Source organism: Eublepharis macularius, chromosome 1 (assembly GCF_028583425.1).
Source record: "Eublepharis macularius isolate TG4126 chromosome 1, MPM_Emac_v1.0, whole genome shotgun sequence".
NCBI lineage: Eukaryota > Metazoa > Chordata > Lepidosauria > Squamata > Eublepharidae > Eublepharis > Eublepharis macularius.
The window spans coordinates 27468473-27481535 of record NC_072790.1 but is presented as its reverse complement, the minus strand read 5'-3'; the positions used below and the strand labels follow the sequence as shown (position 1 = coordinate 27481535).

At 43.8% G+C, this 13063-nt stretch overlaps 1 protein-coding gene across 1 annotated transcript in view; it reads right to left on the bottom strand.

The window, feature by feature from the left end:
• Positions 1 to 11515, bottom strand: part of CD2AP (CD2 associated protein) — a 96643-nt gene extending 85128 nt beyond the window's left edge. The window contains exon 1 of the mRNA XM_054998650.1: positions 11318 to 11515. Coding sequence (XP_054854625.1) covers positions 11318 to 11321 — 4 coding nt within the window. The 5' untranslated portion in view covers positions 11322 to 11515. The remainder of the gene's footprint in view (positions 1 to 11317) is intronic.
• Positions 11516 to 13063: the final 1548 nt, after the last annotated feature.

The window sequence follows — 13063 nt, the reverse complement described above, 5'->3', positions numbered from 1 at the left end:
TGTCACTGCAGACAGCTTGGCGCTGATCAATCAGTTTCCTAGGCAACGGGGGATGGGCTTTCTGCAGACCTTCTGCTGACCCGAAAGGATCTCCTGCTGACTCAGAAGTGGTGGCCCGGAAGTGATGTTTTCACAAACCAAACGAACTGGTTCACAAACCGGGGCAGGTTCATGAAAGTCCGTGGTTTGTGAAACGTGACAATCACGAACCGCATGGTTTGGTTTTTTCCCTGGTTCATGCTCATCTCTAAACTACAGTATTCCAATCTGCCATCATACACTAAAGCAGCAGCGGATCAGCTAGCAATTACAAACAGATTAGAGTATTTAAGAGAGAAGTTATTAAAGATTGGACACGGCTGCTCATCCATGGACCTTATGGATTCTACGAGCCCAATGCCATTGCCAAATATCAACCATGTGAGTGTAAACACTACAGTTCCTACTGCTCCTACTACCCCACTAAAGCAGTACGTTGATTTCTATCAATCACACAAAATGGTGCAAATCTTGGTGATCTTTTTCACTTATGAAGAAAACAGGAAGGACTAGGAAACTGGAAAACTCAATATGGGAGTAAATGTGATTAATGAACTGCTGCAAATTCTAGAACAGTTCATGGCCAATGGCTGCTATCATTAAAAAAAAAATTCCTTCAATTCTTTGCATGGAGGTCTTGCACTGAGTCCAGCATATGATGTCACAAGTGATGATAAAGAACAATAAAATATACCAAGGATATTTTTGTTAATTGGTTATTACACTGGGCTAATTTTTGACATGATAAAAAACACAAGTTGACTTGTCACATCATCTTAATATGATGGACTAGCCTCATCTAAGTTCCAATGCATGAGGGTGGAACCTGACTACCACAGAGTTCGGCTCATGGAACACATCTCTACTGCATTCTTATTCTCCCCCCCCCCCCCATTTTTATGAAACCCACAAAAAAGTTGAAGTTTGCAGATGTAAGAGTGTAATAAATACAGCAATAACATCTTGCCTAAAGCTGCCAGTCTACTGTTTAATATTCTAAGAATACTATGAGTGCAATCCTAAGCAGAGTTACTCCAGTCTAAGCCCACTGATTTCAATGGACTTAGACTGGTGTAACTTTGCTTAGGATTGCACTGTATATCTGGCTATATCATGATGGGGCACAAAGACTAGTGCTTTCAGGAGACAATTATCTAGGTATTTTCTCTCTGCAGTCATTTCATGGCTGGTTTAGTGGAGTTTGTTGCTGCTGGAAGAGTGAGTACAAAAACATTTCCTTATACTGACTGTGTTCCCACCCAAATTTTCTCCTCTGGGCTACTCATAGCTGGTTCGGCGGCTCAGAGGCAGTAACCTGTTGTGCAAGGAGAGCATACTATGATTTAAGCAACTAGGGGAGGATCTTCCTCAAATTTCACCAGCCCTCTCAGGCTAATCTGTTCAGGGGCTAAAACTGGTCACCTTCTCTTTAAAAACCCTCAAAGAAATATAAATCCTCAGTATTTGAAGGAGAAAAACAAAGACATTCTTTCTTTACGGTCTCAAAATTCTTCGGGTGTTGAATAGTCAAACACGGTGTGTATACACAAACACGATGCATAAACCCTCCAGTTCGACTGCTGCAAAGTACTTATTCCCCTAAGTGCCACAGAGCCCAACTTTGTGATCATCCCTTCATGTAGATAATCCATTTCTCCATAGCGTATCCTTTGGTTTAGAACTCACTTGACATTATCAGGGTGGTTTATTGTTTATGTTATTTAGAGTCCACCTTTCAGTAAGTCCACTGAGACAGTGGATTACATAGTAGAACTCAAAACAATCAACAGCTAGGACACTCAATAAACAACATGAGTAAGGAGAGCAGAAATGGGAAAACTAGCAGAAATCTAATACAGAGCTGAAAAACAATGCTGAAACTTTAAGCAGAGTGATATGACATATTAAACAGCGCAGAAATATCCAGTAGGAGCATACTTGCAGCAAACGGCAGTACACAGTAATATAGTTTGCAGTCCCTATCCTTGTACCAACACGATCCTCTGAACCATTTCCTGACAGCACAGTCTTATTCCCTGTGTAAGAAAGCCCTCCTGAGCAATTCAGTTTTGCAGTTTGTGAAAAGCTAGGAGAGTGGGAGCATTCGTGACCTCTTCAGTCAGGCTGTTTCATAAGGTAAGAGCCACAAAAAAGAAAGTACATGTACAAGCAGCTGTTCGAAGGCCCTGTTCAGACAAGTGAAGCTGCTGTGGAGATGCACAGGGGAAAGGGTAGCCCTGCATATATGAGGAACCAATGCTATAAAGGGCGTTGTATATATTTATCTACTCCATTTATACACCATCTTTCTCCCCAATGGGGGACACAAAGCAGCTTACATCAGTCTCTCCTCCATTTTATCCTCACAACAAGCCTGTGAGGCTGGTTAGTCTGAGAGAGTGTCATCCACTGGCCCAGGGTCATCCAGTGAGCTTAAATGGTGGGATGAACATTTGGACCCGGTTCTTCTAGATCCTACTCCAACACTAACTTCACCACACTGGCACTCCAGTGTATGTGATAGCCAATACCTTGAACTTAGCCTGGTAACTGACTGGTAGAGATTGGAGTGATGGCAGAATGGGAGGAATATGCATGTTCTGCCTAGTTCCTGATAATAATCAAGCTGCAGCATTCTGCACCAACTGGATCTCCAAGCTGACTTCAAGGGGAGGCCTATGTAGATTGCATTAGAGTATTCAAGCCTCAGTGTTACCATGCTGTGGACTCAGGTTGCCAGATTGGCCATGTCAAGGTAGAGGGGCATTTTCCAAGCTAGAGCCAGTTTGGTGTAGTGGTTACGAGTGCTGAAGTCTAATCTGGAGAAACCGGGTTTGATTCCCCACTTCTCTGCTTGAAGCCAGCTGGGTGACCTTGGATCAGTCACAGCGCTCTCAGAGCTCTCTCAGCCCCACCCACCTCACAGGGCGATTGTTGTGAGGATAATTATAACATACTTTGTAAACCACCCCGAGTGGGTGTTAAGTTGTCCTGAAGGGCAGTATATAAATCGAATATTATTATTATATTATTATATAAACTGAGTTGGTAGAAAACATTTTTTGCAGGTGCATTAACTTGCTTTTTTAGCAGTAGGACTGGATTCTGTATAACCCCATGACTCTTAACCAAGGGTCAACTGAACCCCATCAAAAGTGGGGAGCACTTCAATGTCCTCCAATGTCCCTGTCTTCCCAGTCAGCATCATTTTTAAGTCTGATCTTCAAAAAGCAAAGATCTGCTCCATGAGCAGAACTCTGTGTTTGTCAGGATCCAACCTCGTGTGTTGGAGCTCTGGTAAGAGTAATTCATCGCGCTAAAATTGTGTGACAAGTCAAAAATATTTTTAAAACTCACTTGCCTAGAGATTCTTTTCTGAACAGTGAGGGAAAAGGCAGAATGTTACTTCATGATTTCTTGCTTTAAAGGGAAAAAAAGGAAATGTTCTTTCAGGCAAATCTCTTTTACTACATTGTTCTAATGGCTGTATCCTTGCTTAGCAAATCTTAAAGAGGAATAATTTAGCACGCAGGCATCCTAGTATTAAAGTTAACATGAGATAACTAAGTAGGGGGCATTGTTCATTCACACTGGAAGGATCCCGAAAGTTATACACCCACTCCCAGATTTTATCTAGAAGAACATAATTCCAGAACACAGGAGGGCTGATGAAGCAGCTACCTGCTACTCCAGAAAAGCAAGTTCTTAAAGGAGAAAACAAGCATACACGTACACAGAGAGTGCCAGTTAAACTGCCATTTGGGTTCTTTTAAAAACTCCTCCATTAGGCATATGCCGGCTGCTGCTGAATAAAAGTCACTGGCTTATTAGTCCATATACAAGCACACCCAATTTTTTAAATTAGTTTCCCAATTAGTTCCACAATGAACGTCCAGGGTGAACACACCATCTCATCACTGGAAACTATTTACAGTTCTAAATGCATCAGATTCACCCTCAAGTGGTGAATCAGAAACGTTGCAAACAAGAAATACAAAAATAGTATCTCATTCTACTGTACTTCCTCTTCCAAGTATAGCAGAACACGGCGGGTCAAGCGTCTTCAATGATATTTAATTAAATAAGGAATTCTGTAACAGAATCCAAGATGAGATTAAGTCAGGCTAGAAATTGGGGGGGGGGGGCCTGCCCCTCTGCATATACAAACCGTGGCTGTCCAGCAGGTTCCTTCACTTTTATGTAGCGTTAGATTCTCACTACGTAAAGTATATATGTATTCTGTCACTTGTTCCCCTTTCAGCAGATCATCCTGTGACCACGCATGCTAGGTTATTCTAGATCACTGAAAAAGCATGGACGCAATTTTGACTTTTACTGTTGTCCTTAGTACCATTTTTGTCATAATAATACTGCACCTAGACAACTCTCCAGATGTTTAACAGTGCAGAATGAACAGACTGAATGGCAGTACCCAGACAGCCAGTGTGATTTAGTGGATCCCGGGCTGTACTAGGACCTGGCAGATTTAAATCCTCATTCTGCCTTGTAGCTCATTAGTTGATCTTGAGCCAATGACCACCTGAACTGCTTCGCAGAGCTGACCCAAAAACAGAAATGCGGAAGGGAAGTCATACATGCAGCCCTGAGTTCCTTATAGAAAGGGTGGGATAGGAATAATTTCTATAAAAACCTCATAGGAGCAGAGAAGAAAACATAGCCTTTAACAGCCATGAATATTACAGAGGTTTCTTTTGTCATTTCATCATATTATAAAGTGGCCCAGAGCACAAGTCCAAAATCACACAGGCCTCAGCTAAATCTTATTTTGCAACAGAATAGTTTACTGCAAGTATAGCTTGCTCGTAACAGTACTAGCACTTTGAAAGTCTAAATTTGTATATAAATGAATTATTCCTCAAAAATATCAGCAACACACTTTTGATTCCGACTTATGAACAGATTAAAATGTCAGGACATAATCGTCTGCAAGTTCCAATTTATTGGTAGCACATCTTGAAGCGACACAGATACCTGGAAGCTAAATTTGCAAGACTTTTTAACATTGTTTTCAGCATTCAAAAAATAAAATACTAGTCAAGTAACCCTAACCCCCCCACCCAAGAACAAGTTATTTAACAGACAAAACAGTTCAGTTATTCCTAAAGTGGAATTTCTGAAATCAATGGTAATAAAGTTTCCTTTTTAAAAGACTATCCTTCAGCCACATTTACTGAGTGATTTTAAGCCAGCTATTTAACTTCTACCATTTTCCTGAACACTGTAATATTACACAGACAGCTATCCAGAGGTATAAACACCACTTTTACAGGAGGCAGCATTAACAGTATTTTATAGGCAGCATCCAAGCACAGGAGAATTTGATAAGCATGAAAGACCAGAAACACCATTCTTTTTAGCAGAAATATTTCAGTGAAAGATACTGTCCACCACTGAAGTGAAGGTCTCCTGGCATGAATTTAACAGACTCTCACTGCCCTAATATGCACAACAAAAATTTCTGCACACTCTCTTCCTCAAATATCAACTAAGAGTTGTGCCCACCAGCCTTCCATGTACAGGGGGGCGAGGATAAGATCCCCCCCTCTCAATAGTGCCAGTCAAGAGACTTTCCACTTGTATGCTACGATCTCATCGTTTCACTGACCTGTTATTTGAGTTGAGATCATACTTCCATATAATTCTACGTAAACCTGCCTTGTGACTAGGATAAGATTCTAATAACTATGTTTAACGTGAATATAGCTTTCTTCAGACTAACAGATGCTAAACAACAAACTTGGTCGTGCTGGCAATCACAGACTATTTTTTTCTCCCATGGAAGTGGCTCACTTTGGGGGAATTAACAATTCATCATACTGCTGGGAAATTTGCATCTTCTACCTACTGAATTTTTCTTCCAGATGTTAACTATGTGAATGGCTAGGTTTAGATGTAACAGCCAGAGTACATTAGTTTTTCCATGAAAAACTTTCCATTTCTAAAGATTTAGTGTTTCACAAAAACAACAATGAATGGATGCCGTCATGGATACAGTATTAGGCAAGCTCAGACATTTTAATGTTGTAGTTAATGCTATGATTATCCCTAGGAAATTTGTGAGGGAGTATGGGTGTGCTTTAATTTGTGAATTGGGAGAGATCTAAAAAAAAAAAAATCCGAACTTTAAATTCATGTCATGAATATACGTGGCTAGCTGTACACATCAATTCAAAATGAAAAGTAAAATTCTTATTTTAAAACTAAAATTTTAAAACTATTTTAAAACTAAAATTTAGTGCCTTGGGTTTTTCCCCCCTTAAATTTATACAATATAACTGAAGTTTGTGCTATATTGTCTTTACATGTTTACAAGGCATGATTTGTTTGCAAGGTAAGCACAAGCCAGTTTTTCCTATCAGCTGTCATGGCTAACTGTGGCTTGCTGTAAACTTGGAACCAACATAGTAAGAGGGAGAGGAGTCAGGGCTTAAACTTGATCCTCCAGGCTCATTTACAAATGCTAAACCACTGGTGGACATTACATCTGAAGCCTATGTCTGAACCCATTTTCTTCAGTGCAATACGCCACCCAAGTTCCAAAAGAACCATGCAATTACTGTACTTCTACCTATTCAAGGAGACCTTTGCGTGTGCTTTGATAGATGCCCAAGCAGTAGGGCTATCAAAATTGAAGGATGTTTCAAGGAAAAACTGTGGTTTGGATGACCTTCAGGTCAAAGTAAAAACCTTCAAAAAGCTTCTTGGGCATACCTGAAATAATTCTCTGGATCTCTGCCTTTGAAGAGATGGTATAATCATAACCCCATCCAGAGATCTGTCCCTTATTAGTGCTCCCAGGTTTCTTGGCAGAGACAGTACCTCATTAAAGTAATACTTCATTTCCCACAACATTCCTTAAGATGATGTCTGGATCAACATCAAAGGACATGCATCCTTCAAGCCGTCCTGAATCTTTCAAACAGCACACTAAAATCCTCTCTTCAAGGAAATATTTCTTCCACGCATTGACTTCCTCTGTTCTCTGTCCACTGTCAAAGTTCAGTATGCACAATCTTCACAGTTTTGTTCTTCCTATGCATTTAAGTATTTACACTATGCTGTTTTATTGTGATTTTATTAAATATATTGTGTTTTGTATTGGTTTTAACTGAGGTAATTGTTGTGAACCGCTTAAAGTTCTTAATTGAAGAGACGCGGTATATAAACCACATAAATAATTTTAAAGCAGGGACTCCCAATCTTGTTAAGCCTGCGGTTACATTTGGAATTTGGAGTGCATCCCCCCCAACAAAACAGCTGTGGTGGGATACAGGGCAATCACAATATGGCTGCCATGGGAGGAGGGGAAAGATGATCAGCTCTTTTCATTCAGGAAGATGCTGTTTGGTTTCAGATTCTGAAGGAATTGCCATGTGTAGCCATGGTTAAAGTCAAGTAGAAGGCACGTGGCTGTGCTGCGCCTATCTGGAATGAGTTCAACACTTTGTTAGAACGCCGGAGGAACCACCACTTTCCCCATTCCATTCAAGATCCTTTGGAGTTTATCCCCGAGGTTGTACGTTGGTGTCAGAAAATACAACAGCACATGCTACAGCACCTATGGGCACTACACTGGGAAATCACTGCCTTTAGTGAGATACATACTGAAGGCACTGTGTATAAATCATAATATACAGTATGTGAAAGACAAACATATAGGGTGAGGAAAGCTGCCCTCCACTAAAAATGACCCCTGTAATTCCCCCTGCTCAGCAGAGTGTCTAGTTGCTAAGATATAACACAGAAAACAGAGCATTAGTAACAGAAGACAAAATCTGTTCAAGTACACTTAAATATACATCTAGCTAGAATGATATAAACAATTCAATGTAATTTAGTAGGCCTAATGTCTCTGCTTAGAACAGAAAATGTATTACTTTCATTGCCCACTATATATTTCTGTATGATCTGCCCTGCTACTGATTTTGTGTAAATTAAAACCTCCAAAGCCAGTAAGAAAATGTGGTAACATTTAAGTTAATGCTCCTAATCGCAGCCGAAATACCCTCCCCACCAATGTTCTCATTTCCACTGAGGTGATCCTAAAATTAAGATAATGAGAGCACATTATGGACATTGTCTTTCGAAAATTTGCACCAGACTACGTGCATCTGTTATGAAAGCAAACAGAATTAACTATGCATTGAAAGAATTTCCTAAGCAGTACATATTTATAGGATGCTAAAACCACTGCCATAAAGCTAAGTGCATGCATAGAGTAGAATATACTTTCACATGCACAATACGCTCCACCCTTGCCTAATTGCAAGAACAAAGTCCCTGTGCCATAACAGTGATCAAATAAATGGTTTAGTTTGAGTGGGCAGCCCTTCTGGCTTGGCTTTGACAAGCTTTTAAAAAGTATAAAGTATGGGACAAAACCACTTCATCCAATACAGATACACACGTTCTCCACCTAACAGACGGTTGGTACCGTCAGATGATCACTTATGAGGGAGAATGGACTATTGCCCAATTCCTCCATCCAATTTTACTTACTTACTTCAATTTATACTCCATCTTTCTCCCCAACGGAGACTCAAAATAGCTTACATTGTTCTCCTCCCCTTCCATTTTATCCTCACAACAACCCTGTGATGTAGGTTAGGCTGAGAACATGACTGGGCCAAGGTTACCCAGCAAGGTTCCATGGAAAAGTAGGGAATCGAACATGGGCCTTCTAGTTCCCAGTCCAACACTCTAACCGCTACACCACATTGGTGATCTGCACTGTGGAAGCCAACAGCCCCAGCCATCTGTTTGCATGAGGATCGCTGTGAGTATCGTAGCACAGGTGTGATCCGTTACTATCTACAAGGATCTCTGGATCACAAACACTGGGTCTCTGAAGCCCTTGCCATGAAACAAGCACAACATCAGCAACGAACATTCTTGGAGAGTTAGCCAATAAAGGAATTCTGTATTCTGTGAATGCACTTCCTGAACAGAGGGAAACAGCATTTCTGCAGACAAACGAGGCTTCGACAACAACAACAACAGTACTAGAAGTGCTTTTTATTCTTAATAAGCTGTTACAAACATAGCAATTCCTGTTCTCCACTACAGAAACGTCTACAGCTTGTACTACACTCAGGCTTCGTTTCAAAGAGTTTAAAACAATCGGGTTTATAATAAAATCCTCAGGCAAACGCTCAATCTTCCCAATTAAAAAAAAATTATATTATTATTATTATTAAGCAGCATAAGACACTCAACTAGATCAGGGGCAGGAAACTTATGCAGATGCCAGACACTGGAACACCACACCATTTTGCTGGCCAGTTCTCCAGCCAAGCAATCAAGCAGACCCACCCCACCCACCCATCAAGCAGACCCACCCCACCCACCCATCAAGCAGACCCACCCCACCCACCCCACCTCCAGCAGCACCACTGGGGCCAGCAGCAAAGGAGGAGACAGGCGTGTTTTATGCCTCTGGGTTCAAGGGGAACACCTGACAGATTGACAGCACCAGCTCCCAATACGTGCAATCCTTCCTCATCCTGCCCCCTACCCCCCCCCCCCACACACACTGCTTTTATTTGGTGGAGATTCAGGCACTTGTTCCCCAAAGCTTGCCTATTCCCAAACTATACTGTTCCCCTATATCTACATTATTTCCATACAAAAAGAAGACCGAGGCAACCCAGCTAAAATTAGAGCAGCGGCTAATTAGCAACCAAAACAGGATTTACTCCACCATCCACCACTTCCTCCAATTATTGCATTGTCAGGAATTATGATGTGGCAACAAAATCAGGTCCTTGTACTGTTTGCAAAAATAATATCCACCTCCTTCTTGAAAAGTCTCCCATTCTTCTCTAACTACTCCACACACACACACACACACACACACACACACACACACCCATCTCCACAGAAGGGGGGGGAGTTCCAAGCCATCTAGATCCGCTGCTAATCTAATGCCAGCACTCCCACTGAAGCACCCTTTCCTGCGTCTTCATGACTATCAGTGCAATCCTGTGCAGAGTTAAGCAGCCTTAGCCCATTGATTTCAATGGGTTTTGAAGGAGTAACTCCACACAGGGATTGCACTGTTTGGGGATACTCTGGAGAGTGATTTAGGGGGGCAGCCAAGTAGAACAGTAGGATCTGAGTACAGTGGCACCTCAGAGATTTTCCAGGATATAAGTTTTTGAGAGTCAAAGCTATCTGATGAATTTGTTTTGACTCTCAAAAGCTTGCACACTAAAAATCTTGTCGGTCTCTAAGGTGCTACTGGGTTCAAATTCTGGAAAGCAAAAACCTCTGCTTCTCCCTCCACTGAGGTTATCTAAAAGAGATGCAAGAGGCTGCTCAGAACCAGGTCTCATCCCTTCCCTCCCAATGCAGAATGAAGAGGTGGGAACCCTTCAGGGCAGGAGGCAGTGGCTGCATTCCTCTGCACCCTGACCTGAGAATCAAGCCCCAGTCAATATGGGGAGCTTTACTTCCGTGTAGACATGCCTGGGATTGTGCAGAAAGTGAAGTAGGGAGGCGAATAAAGATTTAGTGGGTACAAACTTAGGCAGAGTTACTCCAGCCGAAACCTGCTGAAATTGATGGGTTTAGACTGGACTAACTCTAAGTGGGACTAGCGAGAAAGAAGTCTGGCTGTTTAAATCTCAGGCTACCAGTCCCCAGGGAGGAACTGCGGGGGGGGGGGGGACAACAGTGGCACTACATATCTTTTCCATAGGCGCTTTCGTCCCAAGTAACCTCGCTTACCCTAGTGCAAAGAGAAAGGTGGTTTCTAACCACCCTCCTCAAAGCCTTTCTCTACTTGCAGCACAAAACACCCATGAGATGATTTCCTGAATAAAGCATGGCAAAATTCCCCCCATCGTTTGTAGGGCAAGTGGATTTGCAGTAATTCCCCCCTCCGTTCTTTTCGGCCCCTTAGGTACCCTGTTTAGTCTTTTGCATTTGCTAAGAGAGAGAGAGAATATCAGCTTGTACCTGTGCAAGTTTCTTTCTCTCTTTTGGGGGGGGGGAGGGGGAGATTGATAGGTTTCCACTCCACAGCCTGCCATGAAGAAAAGTTTGGGGTGGATAAAACTAAAAGTCCCCCTGAAGCTTGTTGCAAGTAGGAAGGGAGCTTTGGCTCTCCCAAGCTTGCACCTTGAAAAATCGTGTTGCTCTAAGGTGCCACTGGGCTCAAATCCCTGCAGCTTATACGAGACCCCACAGGGACCCCCCCCCATACTTGGGGGTCTCCCTTCTCCTCCTCGCAGCCCCTTTTCAGCCGCCCCCTTACCCATGCTGTGCCAGCCCGGCCAGGCGCCGAGCCGAGCCGCCTCTTTCGCCTTCCCCTCCCTCCGCCGCTCGGCTCTCTCGCCTCAGCTCAGGCCGGACGCGGCGGCTCCTCCATCGGCGGGGCGGGAATGGCGAGAGGCGGAATCCTGCCAGCGCCGCTTCCAAGGGGCGGTGTTCCCCTCGCCGCCGCCGGCCTGTCTCTCTCTGCCCGCCCGCCCCTTCAGCGCTCGCTCGGGCTCTCCGAGGCGGGGCCGAGGCCTGCCAACTCCCGCGAGACGGCGGCGCTCGGCCCTCGCCAGGTGCCGCTGCGCGACCGCGGCGTCCCCGCCGTTGCCAGGCGCGGCCTAGCCCGCTTCGCCCGCCTTCCCGCCCTCGGAGGAGCCACGGTGGGGCGCCCGGCCTCCAAGTTCGGGCCGGGCCGGGAATGCGCCTCAAAGTCGGGGGTGGAAGTGGATGGAGGCCCAGGCGGCCCTGGTAGCTGGGAAACGAGGGCAAAACCCGCGTTATGCTTTTTTTGTTAAGAGTCCAGTAGCACCTATAAGACTAAGAAAATTTGTGGTAGGGTATAAACTTTTGTGAGTCGCAGGTCACTTCTTCAGATACCATTTTTCCTCCCAAGCAGTGTGTTTAACTGACGGCTTGGACTAGGGTTGCCAGCCTCCAGGTGGTGACTGGAGATCTCTTGGAATTACAACTGATCTCCAGGAGACAGAGATCAGTCCCCCTGGAGAAAATGGCTGTCTTGGAAGGTGGACTCTATGGCATTATCGCCAGCAGAAGTCCCTCTCCCTCCAAACCCTGCCCTTTCCAGGCTCCACCCTCCCAAATATCCAGGAATTCCCCAACCAGGAGCTGGCAACCCTCCACGTTTTAGAATTCTTCACTTTACCTATCTGGTATGCTCCAAGGAGGTGCACAGGATAGGGTTGCCAGCTCCAGGTGGTGGCTGGAGCTCTCTTGGAATTACAACTGATCTCCAGGCCACAGAGATCAGTTCACCTGGAGGAAATGGCTGCTTTGGAGAGTGGAGTCGATGGCATCATACCAAGCTGAGGTCCTTTCCCTTTCCAAACCCTGCCTTCTCCAGCCTTCACCCCCCCAAATCTCCAGGAATTTCCCAAGTTGGAGCTGGCAGCCCTAGTGCCACAGAGAGAGGTAGGCAGGAATGCAAGTCAGGTGTATGATACAGATTCATGAATGTGTGACTCAGCTCTCAGAAGTATACACTTACTATTTTGGCCACCATTTTTGGCCTGTGTGCCAAAGGTCAATTTCAAAATCTATATTGCTCCTCTACAGTGCAGTCCTAAGCAGAGTATAGTGTTTGTTGTGGTCTTGGCTACCAAAATGAGGAACAGGCGATGGTGAACGGCAGGAGGAGCTGGCAATAATGCGGGCCTCACCTGTGCCATAACCTACACAAATCCTCTTGTTCTTATACACAGGAGTGCCACAGATTCCTGCTGTGTATGTCACATATCAACAATGCAGGTATATGGCCACCCTCTTGATTTCAATGGGGTTTTTAAACATCAGCTAAGATTGTAGACTTTATTCAATTAATTGGTGCAATACTGTCATTCAAACCATTATCTCCATAAAGGTGGTCCCTTCCACCAATGAATGTGGGTTTCCTAATTTTTAAAAAAGAATCTTGGACATGACTCTTCAAAAAAAAAACCTCATACTGAACCCAGAGATGCATTTTCTCCGTCCTTTTTCATCAAACTCACAAAGAGCACAGAGA